Below are 24,913 nucleotides of genomic sequence, written 5' to 3'. Positions count from 1 at the left end.
GGGATATTCTTCGGACTTCGAGTCACGTGCGTGTCTGGTCTAGGCAGGCGCGGTATCTGCAGAGACGTGAAGGGGGGAATCTAATACGGTTAATCCTTTGTAATTATTGCAAAACACTTTCGAAATCAGCTTTATAGTAAACACTGATATTTTCCACAAGATGCCGACTAAGCTTTTTATGTTATGCTCCTTAATCTTTAGCACATGCCAAGGACTGCGGTTCAATGTTTCTCGAGTCACCAAAGTATCGAATTCGGGGTCGATAGACCTTTTTACGAATCTTGACCCTTCTGCAAAATGCCCCAACGAGAAACCAAATCTTGACGCCGGAAAACCTTGGTGCACGGAAAGGAAAGCCTATTGTAGTTCTCAAGGCTGTTGTGTCTGTGAATGCCAGTACTCTGATGCAACCTTTCAGTTGAAAATGAATCCATACAACGCAAGTTGTGTTGGAAACAAGGACATTCGTACTTTTGCAGGTAGGCTCAAGATTATCAATATTGATATTTTACATTTCGCAATTAATATTTCCTAAATCTCGACCTGCTAAAATGATGTGTATGCAGAGGAGACGTCAAATATACCTCAATTATTTCTTTTGACAGAATATTCTTGAATTGAAATTAGCCGATGATCCACTGATTAAGAAATTTTTATTCATTCCTAAATCCAAGACAATTTAGGGCCTTGCTCCGAGATTGAGTATCACAAGTACTTTCGAATTAATCCAGGTGATCGAAATAATACTATTCTGCAAAAGTTATGATAGTATCGCTTTATCTACCAACGGGATCCATGATTAAATCCTAGAGAAGGTTTCATTCATTATTATGGAGTTGTAATAGAGTGACGTTACGTAATCAGAGTCAGTGGGGTCTAATCCAAACTTGACCGTTTTGAGATAATGGGTCGAAACATTGCCAAAAAAAGAATCCAGCCTGGGTCATCCATGTAGCACGATCGACTTAAATTATCTATTGTGACTCTAACTTGTGACTGTTGAGAGAGAGATGCGGTTAGCAATGGGCGACTTGTTTGTTGCGAATTGTGATAGATAGTCTATAATTGTGAGTAATGCAGAACAGCCCCTCGCCCAGTCCCTCCGTCTTCTTAAAGCCGTGACAAAGTTAGGCGCACTAGTAATCATAATCATTTTTTTTCTTTAAAAAGGCTGTTCAAAGTTGTTTGAATTAGAAGTATTGGCCCATCCTTTGACAGCTCTGGATCCTTCAACTTCAGGCTTTAAGGGAATTCTAAACCTACCAAACAAATGCAAAGTGAAATCTGTGGAATATTTAGACATGACGTGGAAATCGTTAGCCAAGAAAGACGCTGATACATTTAGTATAAGCAGCATTGGAAACTGGCCATATACAGCATTATTGGTAGGTACCCTTGACCAAGACTAAAGTAAGGATTTTTTCCTTCTTGTACTTATTTCCACCAACAGATTACAGAGCAGTACAGTACAGTAAAATAAATGCAATACAGTACAAAGCATAAAATCACTATTTTAAAAAAAAAAAAGGCACAGTTGACTTGTGACTGTACTTGCAATAAAATGCTGACTTAAATCATGGAATAAAATTAAAAATTACTTCCAGTATGGGGAATGCACTGCTTGGAAATTACTTAGATTTAATATGCAAGAGATATTAGTGATCAAATACAATACTGACTGCAACACTTATGCTACCTTAACACTACTTTGGGTGCAAGAAAGTGGAATAAAGTCCCTGCACTAGGCATGAGAATAAAGCTGAAAAAAAAGTCATTTTGAGTTGCTGAAGAAAAGAATGATATATGGTTGAAAGGTTTGTTAAATATTCCATGATTAAGAGTTGAGATGACTGTTTGAATTGAAAAGTTTTTCAAATTTCCTAACTTTATCCTTTTATGCTTTAACATCAGTATGCATATTCTCCATACTGTTCTCTTTACATTTCCTTAGTACTGATAAGGAGAATTTGCTTAACAATCAATAGCTTATTTTATTTAGTGATCATTTCCTCTATTCTTTGTACTTAAATGGATGATTTGTGGTTGTTATTGTAAGGAGAAAATAGTTGCTAGTCACTCTAAGGGATTAGAAGGTTAAGATTTGACTCTAACTCCCACAAGTGATTAACATGAAACTTCTCCCTATAATATTCATACATTATCAAGCAAACAGGTAATGAGAATATTCAAACATGTAAGGTAGAAGTTTTTATCCCAATATGACACCAAATTCTCATAACTAATTTACAAGGAAATGTGTTAGAGCTAGAGGGGAGATTTGACAATCAGATCTGAGGAGTTAAAAGGTTATGGGAGTTGGATTTAGCAGCCAATTTACTCTCACTACCTTTTGGGGGGCAATGTTTTATGACTTGTCTGAAGTCAAAATGAGATGAACATTTTTAGGAAATATTTCTCAAGATCCATTCTTTTTTTTTTTTTAAGTAAAAGTTACCTCCATTTCCTCAGTTACTTTAGTATAAAGCCCTGAGCTGTGGCATAAATCTCCAAACACAAATTCCAGCTTCACTTTTTACTCCAAAGTCAAGCAAAGTTGTCAGTGGTTTTGCACATCAAGTAATATTGTACAAGGTTTCTTTTTCTTGTTACCGAAATGTTATCTCTTTTGATCATTTTATGATCAAAGGCTGCCAAATATGATTACAGCTACTTAGAAAAAAGTTGAGCCTGGAGCTCTGCCATTATAGTTTTATTGATTGTGTTATTTACTATTTTTATCTAAATTTTTTTTTAACCTTAATTGGGGATCACATTATTCCATGTATATTTATCTATAGTTTTATTAAAATTATGAATCAGCAATTCAGGAAAGAATTTATACATTTGAGTTGCAGTTCATTGAGCTCTTAAACTTTTTTTTTATCACAGTGGAATGGACGTCTGAATTCTGCATATTTTGGTTACATCATGAGAGTGAATGTAGAGTGTGGGAAAGGAAAAAATGCACAGAGATACTGTGTTCTTTTCAAAACAAGAGGAATATTATCAGGTACGTACCCATGTTTCCATATTAATCCTTTAACTCCCAAGATCTCATTAGTAATTCTCCTTACTGTCTGCCATTAAGTTCTTGTGATGTTAGTTTTGAGAATTTGGTATTGGATCAACTAATAATCCCCTAACTGATATTTTTCTTTATTCTCATCACTTGTCTGCTTGATATTGTATCAATATTGTAATAAGAAATTTTGTCGTGGTCACTTATGAGAGTTAAGGGATTAATTTAATAGGATTAAGTTTTATAAGCCAAGAGGACCTGATCCTACTGCTGCAGTGTATCTGGGTATCAATAGCATAGAGAAAGTAAGAGTATTGTTACCTTGCACTCTTTGGTAAGTGTGGTGCTTTTGAACTCTACTCTTTTGTGTCTTTGTTACATGCAGTGACCATTCCAGACCCCTCAACTCAAAAACCACCAGTTACCAAAGCACAGTCTACAACAGTAAAGCATCCAACTAAAATAATCACCAAGAAGGCTGCAACAACAACAACAACAACAGCAGCAATGACAGCAGCAACCACAACAGCAGCAACCACAACAGCAGCAACCACAACAGCAGCAACCACAACAGCAGCAACCACAACAGCAGCAACCACAACAGCAGCAACCACGACAGCAGCAACCACAACGGCAGCAACAACGACAGCAGCAACAATGACAGCAGTAACAACGACAGCAGCAACAACGACAGCAGCAGGAACAACAGTGACAACAACAACAAAAGCAAAAACAATAGCAACAACAAAAGCTACAGCAAGAAAGTCAACACACATGGCTTCGGCTGTAACAGTCAAATCAACCACAAATCATGTGAACCTCATGACAAAAAAGACAAGTACATCTGCAAATGCGAAAACCTCTCCAACTAAGGTATGTGAAAAGAGTACTTACTTCTGCTGTCCTAGTCAAGAGCCTCTTTGTGGTTGTGCTGCTGCCAGACCAATTTGGCTTAATTTAGAGATTCATTTGACAGCAGCTCCTTTACCATTCACAGAGAAGCAATTTCTTAATTGTGCCCTTGAGCAGATGCATTAAAAATTTGTTTTAATGTTTTTGTGGTCAGATATGGAAATTAGCCATGCTTTTGCTTCTCACTGAAGGTAGGCTCTATTCGCTGTGGTTAATACTTGAATGGGTGAGCAAGAGAGATCCTGTTTTGTTAACTTTTTTTTTCCTTGTCTTTATTTTTCAATTGCATTCCTTTACTTTAAAGAGTCAGCTTTATAGCTATATTATTTTCCACATAAAACCAGAGTGACTGAAGATAACGACCAATGCATCCACAAAAATGCCTCCAGGTGTTTTGTTTAACATAAAATACTCTGAATACATTTACAGGTCCCTACGTCTAAGGCAAAAACAACAGAAAGTACAAAAAGCACCATAATCACGGCAGAGAATACTTCCACTACTGAAAGTCAAGTTATCACAGATCACCCTTTCGAAACATTGCCAACAGAATCAACTGCAGGAGATTTTGCAACTCTGGAGCCAACTCACCCCAGCTCAGGAAATAAAGAGCCAGAAAACAATGAAAATAAGTTTAGTGCTCAAAAACAAGACAAGCTAGAGGACATGACGATTTTTATAGTGATAGGCGTTGCCGCTGTGATCTGCATTTCTGTTGGGTTGCTGTGCACTTGGCTCATTATCAGTCAGCGGAGAAAGCACAGGTAACTGTCAATAGTTGGCAGTGGCTTTGATTGTGTTTTGTATTAGACACTTTCAGGTCTGGTAAAAAAAATTTTCCCTATATGTGGCCATTTAAATGAATTTGTATGCTGAATAATATGACATCGTTATGAAACCACTGTGTTTGACAATTCAAATGAAAGCTGTAAAGCAGTGCTTTTAAATATTTATTTTACTGCTTAAGGAAGTTTTGATTCTAAGTTCTGGTTATTTACACAAGCTCTAAACCAAACCAGGGTTTTACACAATCAGTGAGCCTCAGTTGCTTTCTATTAGAGGATTGATTTAATTAAATTAAAATGTCCATCCTCTGTTAGCTTTCGACTATCTTGACACTCTTAACTTAAAACACTCATAAGATAAAAGCATTCAGCTAAATTGACCATTGTTTAGGATGTGGTTTTGTTAAACAATGGCCAGACTTTGTTTGAATTATGGGCCCTAAGAGTCTCTGGTGGAATCCCTAGTGTGTGACAACTAAAATGAAAGCTACTTTCACCTCAACTCTGATTGAAACATTTTATCTCATTTTTCAGGAATGCAGAAAGTTATGGTGCTGGAACAACAGGTAGAGTTATCAAGTGTTCTTAAGTTACTTAACTTCACAGGTTTATCACGAACCAACCTAATGACCAGCTCCCAGTTGGCTTGTTAGCTCAGTGGATAGAGCACTGCACCAGTATCGCAGAGGTCATGGGTTCAAAACCCGTACGGGTCTGAATTTCTTTCAGGCCATATTTTCACTACTGCTTAAGTAGTGTTCATTATCTTTGAAATAAAGCGATATGTCACCATTGAATGTCATTGTGCAAAAGGTTCACGAGTTCTTTCAGTCATTAGGAAATCATCTTTTCTAGATGTGAGCTACAAATAAATATTCTGTATATTAAACTGCAGGAAGGTTTCCTGTTTGTTCTTTGTTTTTTGTATTTCTGGATTGTTTTTTTTATGTACATTTGTTTCATTTTTTTTACTTAGTTATTGCAAACCCTACAACTGGTGCACAGGTAAGTTGCCACGTTAGTGCTTAGTTTCTACAGTCTGACTTGTAATTCTGCCTTTCAGCTGGTATTATTTTCTCTATTGATTAGTTTAGGGAAAGAAGTGTTACACCAAGAACTTACACACAGACTAGTTGATACATATTGAAATCACTATTTTGCTGGTTAATCCTATAACCCCAAGGAGTGACTGGCATCTAATTTCTTTCACTCGTGAATCAAACATTTTAAAGCTCACTAGAACAAAAGAAATGATTACCACTTGAAGAAGCTCTTGGTTGTTAAAAAATTGTCAGCACCTTAAGAAATTTCTATAGAATAGTATGAAGAATGTGCATATTGATGTTAGGGTGTAAAGGGTAAAAGGAAATGAAATTTGAGAAAATACACTAGAATCTCTTTTGGAAAATGAAAGGATTAAGCCTGCAATGCTCAGTCTTTGGTTTTTACTTATTAGGATCCAACCATATATATTCAATATCGCTAAATTGCCCGTTGAATGGCTTTTACACTCGGTTGGTCACTTGCTCGGCGTTTCGATTGAGCGTCGTTTAACTTGTGCTAGTTGAAAGTAACAACAGCGGGAAGTCCGAAAAAAACAAATTTATCACAAGCAGCCAATGAGAACTCGAAGGAATCACATGCAATCAACCCTAAGCGCGGACAAGCGCGATTGGCTTCTAGTTAGCGTGCTTCTCATTGATTGAAAGGGAGCCTCAATGGAAATTATTGATACTATAAGCAATTTTCTGTTGGTTTTTTAATGTAATCCGGTTCTTAGCTTCGGTTTGAAATTCACAAGATTCGCGTAACTTTTTTTTTTTTAACAAATCAGGTGGAGAACTATAACAAATCACAGTTTGTTCTCTCATTTGAAATGTGTTTTACTTTCCTGTGTTGGGCAAAAATGAAAAGTTTCCCGGTTCTTTAAGACGTCGTCTTTTATTTAACAACAATTACTTAGAGAATTTAACCCACTTGGTAGTTTTGTGTTTTATATTCTAGAACCACTTCCCTATGACTGGCTTTTTTAAGAATCCCGTGTGCGACGACGCAGTCTACATGGAACCAGAAGCTCTGGTTCGCAAGTCTTCCGTCAGTCTTATAGGTGTGTTGATTGTAACTCAAACTTACCCTCTTCCCTTGGGGCTTTCCTTGATCGGTTTCTGAAAATGAATGGGAAAAGGTTAGTCTCTTCCCAGCTGTCGTTTGGGCATGTCACGCGACAATCTGGGTGGGGACTGGAGTGGAGGCTGTGACGAGCTCAAAGGACGGCTGGAAGGGTGAATACTCTATTTATTTATCCTTTCAGTTCATCATTATTACATTGGCTGAACTGCAAATAACTATAGCTAATTAAGCTCAGCAATTAAGATTGAAATATCAAACTAAATTAACTAAGCTAGCTGCCTAAACTAGATTGGATTAGTGTTGAGACGGAGGTAATTTGGAATATGGGTATGGAAGGCCTCAAGGTCAGTTTTGGTGGGTTGAAATTTATTTAATTTTTCTACATTTCCAGGCAATCCTTCCTATGAGAATTGTGAAGATTTGCTAATAAACAACCCTGGAGCAAAGAACAGCCAGCAGATACTGCTGAACAACGCCACGAAAAAGTCACTCAATACGTCCAGTAGAAATATTATTCCTACCAAGGAAAATTCTTACGACTGTGCTCACGTTAGATCCCATAACAATGGAAAACCAGATCAAGATAAACCTGTTTATCAGAGCTTGGTAGAAGCAGACGTCGAGGCAAGCTGCACGTCAGATCCTAATCTAAACACTTATCAGAGCTTGAATCCCGATGGATTAATCTACCAACCCTTAATAAAAAGCGTGGTACAGGAGGTATTTAAGTGTTCCTCTGTTTTAAGATTACACTAGAGCGTATTTCGATTGAGTGTCGTTCTACCAAAATCAAAGTCACCAAACGACCAATCAAAAGAAATATAATATGACAAGGAGCCAATGAGAGCTCAGGACTCAAAGCGCGGGAAAACGCGGGTGACCAAGGTAGGATTGGTTTTAGTTTTGCTTCTGATTGGTGGACAGGGTTGCTCGAGTCTTCTGAGCCAATAATTGAGCGAAGCTAGCAAAAGCAGCCCAGTTCTTGATTGCACTATCTCGTAAACGAAGGGGCATCTTTTGATCTTTTGCTTTTGAACGCAACACGGGGTGGAAGAGATTCAGGCCCGAATCCACGACCTCGGAATTTTCACGGAGATTAGTAGAGTTAGATATTAGATGTTTTCAAGAAAGAGTTTTGAAACGCCTTTTACACTGAACTTTGTAGGCTTGATTAAGTCTTAGTTTTACCAAATCCTTTTTTTTTTTCTTTCAGCGTCAATATGAAGTACCTGAATATCTAGCCCTTCTCAACCCTGGTGAAACCCCAGGAAAAAACTTACCCAGTCCCCCTGAGTATCAACCGCCCTACACCACAGGTCCACCCCCAGCGGATTTGGAAGAATCACCTGAGTATGCTGACTATGCAGATTTAGACGAACTTGAAAAGATATCGGCAAATGAGGCCTCTAATAAGAGTTTAAATGGAGAACAATGTTATTTAACACCACTACATAATGTCCCTGAGGGGCCTAACTATGATTACGCCAATGCATCCATGTACGATGTCCTGGAGGGTCCTGATCCGCACATTTATGGCAGTGTCAACCTTGGATTTGAGCCACCCGCGTATGAGGTCCCTGAACGACCAGATTTTAATTGAACTGGAAGAAGCGTACTAAACATGCGTGATAGTGAGGGACTGGCCGTTATTCATTGCCTAAGGGGGGAAGGGGGGGGGAGTAGGGGTTTGTAGGAATTGCGACCACTGACCCGCCTCCATTCCCTCTAAAAGCTATGTAATTCCTAAAAATCCCTCCACCCCCATGTGCAGTACAGTGTTTAAGTGGCCATCAACTCACTCATCTTACTTCCCCACACGAGTAAAATAACAATGTATTTAATTCATGGTGACGTCATCTGTTCGTGTGTCCTTTTATAGATCATAATTAAGAACCAGTCGTATGGTTTAAAAGAAAATGGATCACAATCCGCCAATCACAATTCATGAACTTGACTTGTTGAAGCCGAGGGTCAACCGCAATGTTCTCCGTGAAATCTCTAAAGAATTTCAGAGTTAAAATGTTGCAGGAATTTGCATGAATATTTTTTATTAATCAGTGAGATAACATATATTTGGAAAAACAACGTCTATTTTAAGATAACTTATCTTTCATGTTATATATGTTTGAAAAAAAAAATGTTAATTCAAGTAACGAAATCTTATTTGATCGAAGATTATTTTATTAAATAACTAGCTCTACTATTTAAATGTTTTACTTTCTTAATGTTGGAAAGCCCTATTCCAAGTTAGAATATCAACTCTCGATGGAGATTTGTTCATTTTGGAAAAGTTAACTTTGGAATCCTTAAGACTTCCGTAGGTAATCCTTTTTAATTTTCTGCTTCATTATCTATTCACACTCCTACTTAATTTTTATTACCGTTGTGGAGAGAATTAAGAGTGTCCTCTTCGAAATAGGGCTTGGACAGGGAATAGACTGAATTCATGGGTAACACTTTCGACCCTTTTAAGTCCAGACGATCTTTTCCTTCGAATTTTAACGCATGTTACAACGTTCCTTTTTAGGTATCGCTAGAAAGTTATGCTTCCTTTTCGATTTGTTTTTTTTAACTTTCCATCGAGGACGAAGTGGGTAAGGAAAATTGAAACAATAATTCCTCTTTGGAACCCAAAGTCGTGGTTACATTCGCCCCTTTTGTGAAGATTCCCTTTGCTTCTAAATTAGTCAGATAACGGCTACACATTTCGTTGAGACAAATTGAGTGATTGCGATACAAAAGGATTTTTATAACGGCGGAAAATAACTCGAGAAGGTGATATTCAGGCCTGAGCTTATTACATTCCATAGGAATCTAAACCGACATGGAAGATGAAAAATTCCTTTAATGGAGATGGATCGCAGAGGTCAATTACGCAAATCGCTAATTGATTCCAAGCGTCAACTGACGAATAGGATAAAAAAAACATCCAGTTTTCCTCCGTAATTTCACCATGGAAAGAAATTATGTGCCCCTGTCTCGTAGGGTGAGAGGCAAGGGTCAAATATATTTGTCCCATTCCGTTCTCTAAACTATTTTCAGTAGTCCTCTGACTTTGAGCATTTGCGCGTAAAATTTTGAAGATTTGTACAACGTAGACCGTAAAAGACACGGAATAATGTGGTTTTTGTTTCATGGTGGGATACACACGAAAAGTGGCAAATATTTACTCAGCAATAATTCAGTTGAAGGTCACATGATGTCGGTATTAAATTTCGCGGTGTGTATATTTCTGGAACAATGATTAGGTAGCTTCAAAATACGACCAAGGGAGTATTTTCCTCGTCCATAGAACTCAAAAGCATGACTCAGAATATCGATTTACTTACAGTCCTTTTCGCTGTGTGTTATTTCATCGTCAAAGGTCGGACTGATGTCGTTTTTTCTACTCTGACTCGAGATGTCGATGGAGACTACTTCACTGACGTTTGCGGAAATTGCTATAAATACGGGGCGGTCGAAACACAAAGGGTTTGCAGATGCAAATCAACGCATTCAGTTTTTCTGCGAAATGAAGGACGATGCAAGGATAGAAATGACTTCGTGAATAGTAAGTAAGGTGGAATTTAGCGTGCTTGCTCTCCAAGCATAACTACACTAGCAAACTTCTCTAGAAGTGTTGAATTATTTATTGGAGTAAGTACTCTGTGCAGTATGTGCTGTTACGTGGTATAGAAGTAGCTTTATCAAAACAATCAAGTATAGAGCTGAAAGAGTAGCGATATTTCTGAGATGTTGAACTTTGTTCCATTCACATGAAAAGCTTAAATCAAGTACTCAAGCTTTGAATTAATCAACACAAAACTTTTCCTTTAGCTTGCTTTGACTAGCTCTAAAATTATGAAAACTTGCAGAGACCTTCTTTAACGGCATATTTCACCCAATTTTTGTAACTAGAAGGAATAACTATTCATATACCTAACAGCCATAAAATTGTCAAAGAACGAAAACTAAAGGTTAAAATAAGCCAATTTGGAGTGAATTCCCATGTAATGACCATGTGGCCATTTGACAGAATACCAAGGAAAATATGTTCTTTCATTTCAAATAAACTGATGGTTTAAGGAGGGTAAGTTTCTAAAGAAACTGTGGTGCTGTGTAGGTTGGAGAGTATAACAGGGTAATTAAGTATTGTCAAGGGTTTCAAAGCTAACATTTTGAGCATATGCCCTTTGTCAGAGCCAATGGAAGCAGAAGTGGAATTTAACATGCTCTGCTTCATCAGAGCATTTTCTCTGATAAAGAGCTAACCCTCGACACATCAGCTTTGAAACCTTTTAAGGTGACCAATATATGTTTAACCCTAAGAGTGACAAGCATCTTATTTCTTCCTTACAATATCACCACTGAATCAAACATTAATGTCTTGAGAATTAGGAAATGATCACCACCTATAGAAACTCTTGATTGTTAGACAAATTCTCCTTCTCAGCACCTTTGAAACCCTTTACAGTGGCCAATTCACACTATCAACTTGTTGATAATACTAAATTACCCTCAGCTGACATGTAAGTTAATTCTGTACTTGAGCCGTATAGCTCATCCAGCCAGAGCTTATGTTGGTTTCTTTAGCATGAAGCAATTAACTCTTTACACCTTAACATCAGTATGCATATTCTTTATACATTTCTTAAGGTGCTGACAAGGAGAATTTGTTTGCTAATCAAAAGGTTCTTTGGTGACCATTTCCTTTATTCGAATGACCTTAATGTGTGATTCAGGAGTGTTATTGTATAGAGAAATTAGATGCTAGTCACTCCTAGTGCTGAAGGGTTAAGAGATGTTCTCCTCCCTGCTTATTGATGGAATGCCATTCTATTGCAGTCAGGCTTCCCTGATAATTTACCCATACCTAATCATACTCCTGGGTGGAAAGAAGTGCTATGAGAGTTATGTGTTTTGCCCAAGAATGTAACATAATGACGTGGCTTGAGTTCTTGAACCTGTATTGTAGCCTACTGCATCTCCCAATTTGATATGTGTATAAATGAAATTCCACTCACCTGCACAATTAATACAAATGAATAAACACTAATTATTTATATACTTACTTATGTTGTTTGATTAATTCATTGTATTCATTGTTTGTTTTATTTTTTCCACAGTAGAGGAAAAATGTCTTTCTTGGAAAAATGTGATAGCAGTTATTGATCCTGAAAAAGAAGCTAAATATTCTGTCTTGATAATTGGCAAAAAATATGAGTCATGTCATGTGAAACCACTGATATCCTTTCGTAACAGTAGTACAGGAATATGGCATTTATTCAATTTGACAGGAAACGAGTTCATAATTAATATGAATACCCAGCCTTTACCATCCATTCACGTGAAGGTATGCTGAATAATTGTCAAGCTTTTTGAAGTATTGGGTAACATTATTTGATTATACAATGGTGAATTGAACCATTCTTTTGAACAGTCACTTTTTGAGTACAGTTATATACTCTAATAAAACATTCACATATATTAGTTAAAGGGTTTGTGCACACATACTCTGATAAAACACTCATATATATTAATTAGTTATAAAAAACTTTCTTGGGGTATTCCATCCCACAAGTTAACTGACTGTTTTTTCTCGGATTAAACAGGAGCCTTAACCCTTTAACCTGTAAGAGTGACTAGCATCTAATTTCTCCTTACAATATCACCCTTGAATCAAACATTAAGGTCATGAGAATACAGGAAATGATTACCAACTAAAGCAGCTCTTGATTTTTAAACAAATTCTCCTTGTCAGCACTTTGGGAAATACATGGTGAATAGTATGGAGAATATAGATACTGATGCTAGGGGGTAAAGGATTAAAGAGTTTGTTGACTCTAAGAAAGTACAAGTTACCTATCATCAAAAAATTTTAGCAAAATATCCTTTATATATCATCTGGAATTAAAATTGAACGGAGACTTTGATTCATGATGGTTATAGGACAGAATGGAGTCCAATTCAGTTGGTAATTATATGAGTGATTATAGAATTAGATGACTGCAAAGCAAGAGTCCTATTTATCAATCACGAGTATGATTACAGACCAAATTGGACATCTCAAAGTCATTGTTACCAAGTGATTATAACTGTTAAAAATTCTGAAAAAAAAAAAAACATTTATTTGAGAAAATATCTCTGGTATAGACACTGTCTGAAGTAGAAAATTTCTCCATTTGGGAAATTCTCCAGTTTTGTGGGGCATGTGGTGGTTGTTATTGTAATCAATCTGTGATTGGTGGATTTAGCTGGGTGAAATTCTTTGGTTGGCTGCTTTAACTGTCTGATTACAGGTGTCTGATTACAGCCAACTGTCCAATTACACTGTCCGATTACAACTCTACAGAATAATTAAATATAAAATAGAGCAGTTAATGCACCAATCACATTTGAGGAAATTGTAATGGCTTATCATGATTAATATTGAACATAGGTGGTACAGTTTGAGAATTGGATTTAACAGGTACTAATAATACACAAGGATACAGGCAGTGAGCAAAATGTATGCTTGTACTGTCTATTATTACCAGTTTGTTAGACCATAGAATGAAGGATTTATTACTTCACTATTGTTTAATTTTCTAATATTTTAGTTTCAAGATACATCCTACAACTTCATCTGAGCATCATATCAATCCCATAAGGGGTGGAAAAGATAAAAGGCAATGCAAACCAAATCAGTAATCTTTTTTTAGACCAATGAAAAAATCATGACTAAAAAAAGGAATAAGCCAAAGTTGGGATTGTTCAGTGTGATCATTTTGGTACGTCGCTTTCCATCAGTATTTTTACCCTGTTCTACATTACAATTCTTTGGCATATTTTGTGCATTACATTATGCCATTTTGAAAAATAATTATCATAATATTGGATATTGCTTAGTTTTAGTAGGGGTATATTCCGTGAAGTGATGTTTTCAGACCACCTGTGCCAGCCTTTTACTGAAAATAACTCATAGATCATATGAAGTAAATGTTTGCTTGATGTTATCATCTTTTTTATGTCAGGTTTCTCAAAAATCACCGAACTTGACTGTGTTCAAAGGCTATGTTATGAAGCTGCGACTGAATTGCACCAAATATCCTATACTTAGCAGTAGTAACAAGACAAGAACAAAAGACTTTTGTTTACTTTTTAAAGTGAAAGGAGAAGTCCAATGTAAGTACTGTTAAAAAAAAAAAAAAACTTTCTATATTAGATACAATTAATAAGAATGCTTTAAACCATCAGATGTCATATATAACTAGGACCGTGATTTCTGGGTGATTATAGGCGTGGGAAATCTGTTCATTAGTTTATCAGTTAACAACTTTTGCAGTGAGTAATACAGCTGGGAGGTGTGAATTATGTGACAATTTTAAATCTATTAACATTGACTGTAAAGATATGAAAATCATGTATGTGAACTGCAGTTCAAGAAATGAATATTGAAGCAATCGTTGCAGTTATGAAATACTTCTTACGCACACCACTTTATTTTTTTCAATTTTTTTTCAGGCCTTATTTTCACTACTGCTTAAGTAGAGTTCATAACTGTGAGCATGGCTTCCATATTATTTTGTTTCTATCAATATTGGTTTTACAGTAGTCACCGCTTTGATACAATAGTTCATTAAAATATGCTTCCAACAAGACAATTGTTGAATTGTTCAAAAGATTTCTCACTTCAATGCCTTTCAACTTAGCAAACAAGTTTTAGGGCACAAAATCTGATAACAAAAATTGGCAACAAAATTTGACAACAAAATTGGCAACAAGACAGCAGCGCAAAGCTGCACAAAAAAATGGGGCATAATGATTTTGCTGGCCACATTGTGACAAAGCAAATTTGTAATCCAAAAATAGTGGGCACATCAGTGAAAACTTTCTGTTTATTTACAATTTGTTATTATTGGCCCTGAAAACCCCTTTGGGGGGTGGTTGATTTATGTATATAATCATTATGCATGGGGTCTCCTCCCTTATGAGGCAATCTACATATTATTAAGTCAATGGTCAGAACTGGTTAACAAAGTTTGAATCATTTAATTGTTCTTGATATGTAACAGGAAATAAGTATACACACATCTTTGACCTTACATTTAGTGTGTGATCTTAGAATGCTTTTTCAAGCACCTGGTCTCTTATGATGTCTGTGGTATAATTTGTTGTTTAGTCCCACTAGCTTGCCCACCTACCACAGACATGCCAACCACGCAATTAACCACCACAGGAACAACAGGGACACCAATCAAGCCAAGCACCACCACAAGCACCCCAACCATCACCACCACAACGCCAATCACTACACCTGATCAAGTAAGTGAATCAATCTTTTGTGTTTGATACCATGTTCTCTTTTTCAAGAGAACATGGCATTTCTCAATCTCACGGCCAGTTTGAATTTGTTTGCAACTGTGACAAAAAGTCAGTTGTTTTGATTTAGGTGGTGAACACACTAATTTACTTTTAAAGCCAGAGACTGGTGGTCTTCCGCTGTCTATGAGACCATTAAAGTAGAGGAGGGTGTACTCCTGAAACCATTATAATTTTTATCTCCAGCATTCATGAAAGAATCAAACTTGCTTTTGAGAATCAAGAGAGTAAACTTTACCTTTCAAAAACCTTGAACCTTGGTTATGTTAGCAACCTCATGGCCACTTATCTGTGGCATAACAAAGTCTTATGACTCCTTTTTTCGTCTCTTTATGACAAGGAGTGACACAAAGAAGCAGTAATTTTTTACAACTTGGAAAAATTATTTTTATTTTTTATGGCAAGGTGGGCAGAGGCAATTTTTTAATTACTCACTATAGCTCTGTGTGTGTAGCCAGGCTATTGTGTTGCTTTCAAAATGGCAATGTCTGTAGCTAAGGTTTAAGTTCATTTGAAGTACTCTCAAACTGTTCACATGGAAGAAGTAAATTTTTGTATACACTCTTTAACAAAGGAGATTAAAGTTTATTGTGATTTCTAGAGCACACATTTCAATTGAGACTATACATAAAATTTATGTGTTCTCCTTCTTGGTCACATTTGCATGTTTCTGGTTTGAAAGGGAGTTCTTTGATTTAAGTTGTAGACACTGCATACTGATCAGAGTGTCTAAACAGATTTTTTATATCATTCACAGGCAATTAATGCAGCTATTGTGGTTATTGGAATAATTCTATGCCTGCTTCTTATTGGAGTCTTTGCATATTTGCTTCACCAATACACAATTTTATGCCCATGCAGAAGAAGGTAAAATTATTCAAGTTATTTTTAAGGGGACACAATTTTGCACCGGAAAACTGAAATTTACATTTAGTGACAAGAATGTGGTGTCAGGTCAAGATTGAAGAAATGTAAAATGGTTTCCGTGTTTACATAGCCTGATGTAAACACACAGGGGAGGTTGGGAGAACACGAGATAAGCGTAAGAAACCATGACGCGAAACGGAGTGGTTTCCAGCTTATCGAGTGTTCTCCCAACCTCCCAAGTGTTTACATCAGGCTATGTAAACACGGAAACCATTTTACATTTCTTTTATAAAATAACTAATGAAAGAGGAACGAAAACCGTGTTTACATACGCTCATGTAAAATGGTTTTTATGGCCAATCAGAGCATGCGTACAATTTGAATTATTTTATAAAATAACTTTGAGTATTCTCATTATCTGTTTGCTGAATATTTTTATAGATGTTAAAGAGATAAGTTATATGTTAATCACCGCAAGGGGTTGAAGGGTGAACAAAAACTCAATTTCGTCTTAGTGGAAGTAAAATTTACTTGATTTCCATTTAATTTAGGGAAAATATCTTAACATATTTTTTTTCAGGGAGATTTAAGAACCTGTATGGTAGATTAGGGGAGGTCTCCTGTTTTAGAGAGAATCACATGTGATATGGGAGATTTGAAAAATATAAATTGTTGAACCTTCTGATCCCAAAAAGTGACTAGCGTCTAATTTCTTCTTACACAAGAGTAAAGAATATTATCCCCAACTAAAGGAGCTCTTGATTTTCAAACAAATTCTCCTTGTCAGCACCTTAAGAAATGTATAAAGAACAGTGCATACTGGTGCTAGAGTGTAAATGGTTGAACTGTGAATAAACCGGCTAAAGATTCCTTCTCTCTCACAGAGGACATCAAATTGGAGGAGGTATCATGAATTCTAATGGTAAGACTGATAAGAATTTGTTATTAATAGTTATAGCTATCATTGCTCTTGTTTTTGTTACAAATTGTCTGTTGTCATTAATATTGCTATGATGATGTATGTGATGCTTTAGTAATGTATGTAGTAAGTGGAATATTTTTGGTATCTCCTTTTTCTTAATTAAGAGCTTAAAAACCATGAAAAGGGTTGTAATGCTATTATTTTAAGTAATTGTTCAAGCGTTTTTTTAAATTCTTTTTTTAAAGAATTTCTGAGTGCTATCAAAATCATAAAAACCGAGTTAGGAATTGTTTCACTCAAAAGTTTTGGATTTTTTATAACACTTTTTGCTAACAGAACAAATAGATTAGGATGTACACAAGCTTACACATATAGTCATACATGAACAGAATGAGGATGTAGGGGTTGACCTGACAATTATGCAAGAGGGACATTAATGTAAAAAATCCAAAAATCCTCTGAAAAAAGAGGCTTAAGTCCAAACCCCGTAGAAAATATGTATTAAACGCGTTAAATGAGCCACATCATTTGGCTGAAATAAAAACTCCGAAACTTATTAAAATTCCTAACAAAGGAGTGACTAATTAACGCGAACGAAAGCTTAAAAACAATTGACTAAAACTCCGCGAAAACAAACTAAAACTGACGCGAAAAATGTCCACGTCAGTTTTCCAATGTCAAGGTTAGAGTTCCTTCACGTGATTAGCTAATTTGTGAAATCACGCGCGCCGCGCGTGAATACAAAAATAATACCAAGGGGGGAGAGGAAGAGAAAAACTGTGAATTGAAATTTAAAAACGGAAGAGATTTTCTATATTTCTTTTTTCCTTTGAAGTATCCTCAGAAGGCTGTCATTATCTTAAATCCTCGAGTCTGATATTGGTTAATAGCGCAATCGTAACCAGTCCAACTTTGTTCTCGTGGTCCATGATTTTTTTCCATGCTATTTGTGGCAAAAAAAAAGTAACCAGCTGAAAAAAATTGAATAAGTTAATTACCAGTCCTTCTAGGAAAAATTGTGCCGTTGGTCTTGAGTGCGGCCCTGGGCTATTAAATAGGGTCTTGGGTCCTATGTTAAAATTTTTTCATGATTGCATTTGTAATTTAATATTTTTTCGTTTTCGGTGAAAGAAGACAGGGACTTTTAAATACACGACTAATGTTTTGTGCATGTTTTTTCATTGACAAGTGTTCTAAATTTTTTTTTCATTTTGCAGTGATTAACAATCTAGGGCAGCCGGTAAGTGATGAAAAACTCTTTGGGGTCTTTAACAATTTCGTCACGTGTCCTTTTAGTTCTTTAACCCCTGGAAATGATTGACATCTAATTTCTCCACCCCTGAATCAAATATTAAGATCACATGAATAATCAAAATGATTACCTACTAAAGAGTATCTGGATCGTTAAACAAATTCTTTGTCAGCATCTTAAAAAAAGCACAGACAATAGTATGGAGAATATGCATATTGATTTTTGGGTGTAAAGGGTCACCGTTAACACTGAAGCTATCCCCTAGTAGTACCTTGACAGTAGTCTGTGGCATTAGACTGAAAAATGGACTAGCTCCACACAGTTAATGTGGTTAGTAAGTGGTTTTTTTTTTCTTTAGACTTTCAGAATTCAAGAGGAGCCTGTGTATGCCGAAGTGGCAGATGTTTATCCTTTGGAAAACAAGGCTAAAGGTAAGAGTTTATAAGATCATCTGTTCACAATTTTGGCGGCAAATTACTCCCCAGCCCTCCTCGGTTTTTATGCTACATAAACACGGAATTAGACTAACACCCCATTCACACCAAAGATTATTTAGAGCTGTTTCGTTGAACACGGTTCAAAATTGTTTTCTCGATAGTAGGTGCTTAAACCGATGTTTGCCGACTTCAAATGTAACACATGGAAGATACCATTTTGCGAGTACTTGAATCCTGTGGAAAATTCAGTTTTTCAGTTCTCTGTTTCTGATATTCATTTAGTTAAGCCCAATTTGACTAAACGAGTTTTCAGGGGGGGGGGGGAATGGGGCATTGATCCTCTGTTGCTAATATATATTCTTTATGTAACTTGTTTCAACTTTTTTTGCTGTCTTTTTTTTCAGGAAAAGTGACAGTTAGTCTTGATGAAAATCCATCAGTTGTTCTGAATCTTTACGCACAGGAAGTTGGGTTTTCAAGAGGAAGACTAAACCCTGATTCGCCATTGTCACGGTCAAATCTTGAAGGAATTAGAAGAACAAGTGATGAATCAAGAAATGTTCGCGAAAGGGACAGAAGTCTGCAAGAAGAGGAAACCGACGGATCACTTGTGTTTAGAAATTTGCAGTTTGAAGAGACTTCTTTTAGTTCTTTGCCAAGGCGAGAGCAAGACTTGAAAAAACTTACAGAATCACGGGAACAGGGTGATAGAGGGATTTGTAATTATCACGAAAATCACAGTCATCACGGTCGTAACGAACATCTTGATCGTCACGATCATCACGACTGTAACGAACATCTCGATCATAACGATGGTCATTGTCTCCACAGTCCTAAATGCCAAGAAACTGGTGATAATGTTTTGTATGAAGGACTCATAGACAGAACCCGAATTCGGAGCAAGTTTATTTGTCCGAGTTGTAACGATAGCTCGGATTATCAGAGACCTAACACTATTGGATGCTGCCCGCACCGAGAAAAGGAGAACAACACGAGGGAAAAGACACGGTCGTTTTATGAGAGTTTGGCGCTCGAAGAAGGCACGAGGGAATCTGATTATGCGACACCGTCTGCCATGGAGGTAAGGCATAGTGCCTTTAATGTGAATGAACTTTTAGATTGGGGGGGGGGAGGGGGGAGGTGTAATGTTAGCGCGCTAGAGTCTGGATGGGCAGAGTTTGGACCATGACCGGATTAATGTGTTGGGTTCAGGGAAGTTTTGTTTCACCCCCTACCGGCTTGCCTTCCAACTGGACCACCTCCCCCTTTTTTTTTTTGTGAGGAATACATATGGGTAGAAGTAAGCTCAGTTCAAGGGGAATCGAATCGTGGAAGGGGGGATTACCTGTGATAAACTAACATCCCACCTGGAAGAGGAAAGAAGCAATACTCCTACTCACTTAATGCTATGGAAATCTTGAAAAGCTTGGGAAGTTTCTGGTATACTAGACTCGTAAGACTTACCTCATTATCCTCTAAGATCTGATTGTTAATTCTCTCCTCTAGCTGCTTCACATTTCTTCGTAAATTAATTACGAGAATTTGGTGTTAGATCACGATAACAACTCTTACTTGATAAGTTTGAGTATTCTCATTGCCTATTTGCTGGATAATGTATGAATATTATAGGGAGAAATCACATGTTAATCACTTCCGGGATTTAAAGGATAAACCCTTTCTCTCCCAGATTTTAAATATCAATTCTCCTCACTTTCTTCTCATAATTATAGCTCTCAGAATTTGGTGTTGTGTCAAATAATGTCTTCCAGTTTATATTTTTCTTTCCTCTCTTCAATTTTCCGTAAGAGATTGTATCGATGTTGTAAAGAGAAATTCCTTTTCGTTCGCACCTGGGAGTAAGAGATAAACCTTGGATCCATTTTATCGCTGAATGAGGAGGGGAATTTATTGCAATGCGCATTGCAGTGCCTTCCAAGTCTAATGCTCTCGGTTGTGCCTACGACATAGTTACACGGAACCCTGGATTTGCGGAGGCTATGAAGTTCGAAAAAGGAACTGAATCATTTTGTTTTGTTTAGCACAACAACTCAAGTAGTCAGGATGGCAAAGAACTACCGGAGTATAATATTCTAGAACCGGAAGAGTCAGGTAATTGATTTTTAGGCCTTTTAATCGCACAAGAAGTTAAGATATCTTGCGAGATTTTGATGGTCGATACTTGAATACGTGTCACTGGGCTTGAGATGTAAGTGTCGAAATCTTAACTGAGTTACAGAGTCTCTCGCGAGCCTTCATGAATTTGTATGCTGTTTTCTATCGTCGTCAAAGTTGTATGCAGTGCTGAATGACATTAATTCCACCGGACAACAAATTTTGAAATCTTTGAAAGGAAAAATGAGTTGTTTCAAGAAGCCTTTGCTTCCTGTATGCACTAAACTTTTAGTTTCGTACACCTCAGCCAAAAAAAAAACAACAACAACGACAACAATAACAGATTTGGATCAAAACTAAGAGTAACACCACGAATCTAGAGACAAGAGAAAAAGCAAAACACGCACGGTCAGGCATTTTTGTAAGAATTTTTTGATTTATTAATTATTAACTGATTGAAAGAGCAATTTTCAATTGAGTGTCGAAGGTAATCCGAGATTGCATCGGTTTTGCCTCTCTTCGCTCTCTCAACCAATCGGATGCAAAACTAAAACCAATCACGACTTGGTCGCCCGCGTTTTCCCGCGCTTTAGACAGTTTGGTTTTGTATACTTTGATTTTTCATTAGCTCTTTTTTTCTTTTCTTCTGATTGGTCGTTGTCATTACATTGTTTTTAGTTTTACGACACTCAATCCAAAAGCGCTCTCACAGTAACCTTGATCAGATAATATTTGTATTTGTAATACTTTGACTGGTGATATTTTTACAGAGCACGAACTAAGACCTGACGAGCCTGTGAATCACGAATACAACATCCTTGAACCGGAAACACCCTCTGATGACGTTCAGAGTGATATGAACGAAACATTTACTAATTCGGGCTCAACAGACGAAGAGAAAGATCTGCCGATTCATCCCTCAGAGATAAAAAGCCTTGAAAATAACCCTGTCTATGCCTTTCACTGGAAAATGAAAAACGATGAACCTTGTGTGAGAAGGCGAGCACGTAGTATGTAGTTAGTAGTAGTCAAGGGGCTGTGAAACTGTCGCAAACCTTTTCTCATTACGAAGCGAAAATAGCTTAGTTCTGTAGTGTACTTAGCTCACTTGAGGGAGAAGGATTCACAAACAGCCATTCAATTTTTATTTCCGTTAATAGAAAGTGAGTGATGAAATTTACAGCTTACCGCATTTTAAGATTCCAAAGAGAGACGTAGCGTCAAGAAACTTGGTTCAAAAGGTGCTTAAAACTCCAGTTTAACCGTTGTCATTTTGAAAATGAGTGAAAGCTTATGCTATCTTTGAAATCTCAAAACGCTTTCAGTTTCATAATATTTTATAGGCTTTTTGCTGACTTAGATGAAAGCTTAAAGTTTTCTTGAGATGACTGGTTTTCTAAACCTTGCGAAGCCCTAGAAGCCCATGATGCAAAATTCCTGTAAAGAATGCAGATACGCAGATTGCACTGCAGGCAATCCCTTTGGAGACATTCCCACGAGAGGCTCCTCTCCAGATTTCATGCGGTCAAAGACGCTAGAGAGAGGGCCTCGAAACTAAGCTGTAGCTGCTCGAGAAATTAGGGATTCAGTTAATTACTGATTACTCGTGTCTTAAATCTATCGGGTGGAACACCAAAAATGCTAGAATTAAGCCCATTTTCATAGAAGGCCGTGTATTACAAATTCAGCTATTTTAAATTAATAAGTTAAGTTTGATATAACTTTAGTACATATTGTTTGCCTAAGCGACTGATATATTAAGGTATGCGTGTTACGCAGAGATAAATTACTAAATAAGAAATTGCCTTGCTGTTTAATTTCTTTCTTGTGGTTGGTAAGTTAGTCTTGTTATTGAGTGTCGATAACCTTTTTTGAGGACAAGCTTGGATTGCTTTAATTTTTATCGAACTTTTTAAAGTATAATTTAAGTTAGTTCAGATGGTATCGATACATTGTATACAGTTTTTATTTGTTAAGAAAACGTATAAAATTGATAAAAAATTAATTCTGAATTGCTCAAAGTTTTTTGTGAGAGAGTCAAAACAGTTACTTAAAGTATTACAGTTATTGTCTGTCAAGAAAGACTGTTTATATATTAGAGAAAAATGTCTCTTTAAAAAGATCTCTGTATAGAAAATGGAAAAAATGTAATATTATTGTAGAAATAACTGTAATTAGTGCTTTAGCTTTCAGCTATTGAAATAACTCGTGCAGATAAACTTATCGAATTTTGTTGTTAAAGTAATCTCAAATGATCTCAAGGTGCATTGGTTTCTATTCAACTTTGCCCTTTGATTGTTCAAGGGAAACACGCGCCATCTTCTCAACCAATCAGATACAAAACTAAAACTAGTGGCGATGGTTTTATTTACATTTTCCCGCGCTTTAGGATGATGACGTGGATTTGCTTTGAGTCCTTAATGACTTCTTGTCGTATTTTCCTTTGTTCTGATTGACTGTTGTTATGACTTAAATTGTGGATTGTGGAGAGAAAATGAATAGCGTTGAAAGATCTACTTTTGTTGTCTATGGAGGATGGAGGATGGAAAGAACCGCATTAAGTGGAGCGTGAAGTACACCAGTTATTGGGAGTTAAATCAGTTAGCTGGGGGGGGGGGGAGAGGATGGAAAGAACCGCACGAAGTAGATCGTGAAGTACACCAGTTATTGGGAGTTAAATCAGTTAGCTTGGGGGAGGGGGGAGAGGATGGGAAGAACCGCACGAAGTAGAGCGTGAAGTACACCAGTTATTGGGAGTTAAATCAGTTAGCTGTGGGGGGGGGGGGGGAGAGGGTGGAAAGAACCGCACGAAGTAGAGCGTGAAGTACACCAGTTATTGGGAGTTAAATCAGTTAGCTGTGGGGGGGGGGGGGAGAGGATGGAAAGAACTGCACGAAGTAGAGCGTGAAGTACACCAGTTATTGGGAGTTAAATCAGTTAGCTGTGGGGGGGGGGGGGGGGGAGAGGATGGAAAGAACCGCACGAAGTAGAGCGTGAAGTACACCAGTTATTGTGAGTTAAATCAGTTAGCTGGGGGGGGGGAGAGCAAGGAAAGAACCGCACGAAGTAGAGCGTGAAGTACACCAGTTATTGGGAGTTAAATCAGTTAGCTGTGGGGGGGGGGGAGAGGATGGAAAGAACCGCACGAAGTAGAGCGTGAAGTACACCAGTTATTGGGAGTTAAATCAGTTAGCTGTGGGGGGGGGGGGGAGAGGATGAAAAGAACCGCACGAAGTAGAGCGTGAAGTACACCAGTTATTGGGAGTTAAATCAGTTAGCTGTGGGGGGGGAGAGGATGGAAAGAACCGCACGAAGTAGAGCGTGAAGTACACTAGTTATTGGGAGTTAAATCAGTTAGCTGTGGGGGGGGAGAGGATGGAAAGAACCGCACGAAGTAGAGCGTGAAGTACACCAGTTATTGGGAGTTAAATCAGTTAGCTGGGGGGGGGGGGGGGGAGAGGATGAAAAGAACCGCACGAAGTAGAGCGTGAAGTACACCAGTTATTGGGAGTTAAATCAGTTAGCTGGGGGGGGGGGGGGGAGAGGATGGAAAGAACCGCACGAAGTAGAGCGTGAAGTGCACAAGTTATTGGGAGTTAAATCAGTGAGCTACTTGCCTTCTGGCAAGCACCGGCCTCTTTCGGGCCTACCAAGGGCGGAAGTCAAGATATTCTGATCGTAAGGGCTTCAGTTTAATGTGTGATGCGTAATAGCACATGATAGTAACAAAAACCGCAAGTAAACAGGAAAGAAAAACAGTGCTCAGAACTTTCTCCAAACAAGAGACCACCACTTTCAGTTCGTCCCATTTCAGTTTCATGTTGCTGTTTCATTTCTGTTCTTTAACGCACGTTTCAACCATTTTTGGTTTCACTGGCATCTCCGTAATGTTCCCAGTCATCATGCGTCAACTTTGTTTTCAGGAGTTAACAAAACATTACGCACTGCCGAAGTTGAGGAATGTCGTTAAAAAGAAATTGGCTGAAGCGAAGTGTTCCGTGACGTAATCACGCATAATTTTCACTTAGAGATATTCTCCCCTCCCCTTGACCACTACTTAGAGGAAAAGATGACGTCTTTAACTCTAAATAGTCCTCAAGCTGTATCATCGTTCCTCTAAGCTTATTATAATTAAGG

General features: G+C 37.4%; 2 protein-coding genes across 3 annotated transcripts; both read left to right on the top strand.

Moving 5' to 3' along the window:
- The first annotated feature begins 86 nt into the window (after positions 1–86).
- On the top strand, positions 87–9,009 carry LOC131781487 (mucin-3B). Of its 2 annotated transcripts, none has more exons than XM_059098153.2 (10): positions 87–479; positions 1,171–1,385; positions 2,890–3,010; positions 3,405–3,892; positions 4,361–4,695; positions 5,251–5,282; positions 5,693–5,721; positions 6,721–6,823; positions 7,238–7,566; positions 8,060–9,009. In XM_059098153.2, the coding sequence occupies exons 1-10, from the start codon at positions 161–163 to the stop codon at positions 8,444–8,446; spliced, it is 2,358 nt and encodes a 785-aa protein (XP_058954136.2). In that variant the 5' UTR covers positions 87–160; the 3' UTR covers positions 8,447–9,009. The 2 variants fall into 2 exon arrangements, with proteins under 2 accessions (XP_058954136.2, XP_066014804.1); XM_066158707.1 differs by lacking the exon at positions 87–479 and adding an exon at positions 1,018–1,067.
- An 897-nt stretch (positions 9,010–9,906) lies between these two features.
- Positions 9,907–23,253, top strand: LOC131781511 (uncharacterized). Its single transcript, XM_059098177.2, has 11 exons — positions 9,907–10,396; positions 11,952–12,178; positions 13,839–13,989; positions 14,987–15,129; positions 15,944–16,053; positions 16,938–16,975; positions 18,193–18,215; positions 18,586–18,658; positions 19,069–19,745; positions 20,704–20,773; positions 21,547–23,253. The coding sequence occupies exons 1-11, from the start codon at positions 10,150–10,152 to the stop codon at positions 21,792–21,794; spliced, it is 2,007 nt and encodes a 668-aa protein (XP_058954160.2). The 5' UTR covers positions 9,907–10,149; the 3' UTR covers positions 21,795–23,253.
- Positions 23,254–24,913: the final 1,660 nt, after the last annotated feature.

This window comes from Pocillopora verrucosa, chromosome 11, assembly GCF_036669915.1.
Source record: "Pocillopora verrucosa isolate sample1 chromosome 11, ASM3666991v2, whole genome shotgun sequence".
NCBI lineage: Eukaryota > Metazoa > Cnidaria > Anthozoa > Scleractinia > Pocilloporidae > Pocillopora > Pocillopora verrucosa.
This window is presented reverse-complemented; position numbering and strand designations above follow the sequence as displayed.

What these genes read in the sequence shown, in the direction of transcription:
- LOC131781487 (XM_059098153.2), top strand. Translation starts at nt 161, where the DNA reads ATGCCGACTAAGCTTTTTATGTTATGCTCCTTAATCTTTAGCACATGC. An exon ending in GGCCATATACAGCATTATTG is followed by an intron (nt 1,386 to 2,889) that starts GTAGGTACCCTT and finishes TTTTTATCACAG; the next exon opens with TGGAATGGACGTCTGAATTC. An exon ending in TTATGGTGCTGGAACAACAG is followed by an intron (nt 5,283 to 5,692) that starts GTAGAGTTATCA and finishes TTTTTTACTTAG; the next exon opens with TTATTGCAAACCCTACAACT.
- LOC131781511 (XM_059098177.2), top strand. Translation starts at nt 10,150, where the DNA reads ATGACTCAGAATATCGATTTACTTACAGTCCTTTTCGCTGTGTGTTAT. An exon ending in TTTGGAAAACAAGGCTAAAG is followed by an intron (nt 18,659 to 19,068) that starts GTAAGAGTTTAT and finishes CTTTTTTTTCAG; the next exon opens with GAAAAGTGACAGTTAGTCTT. An exon ending in TCTAGAACCGGAAGAGTCAG is followed by an intron (nt 20,774 to 21,546) that starts GTAATTGATTTT and finishes ATATTTTTACAG; the next exon opens with AGCACGAACTAAGACCTGAC.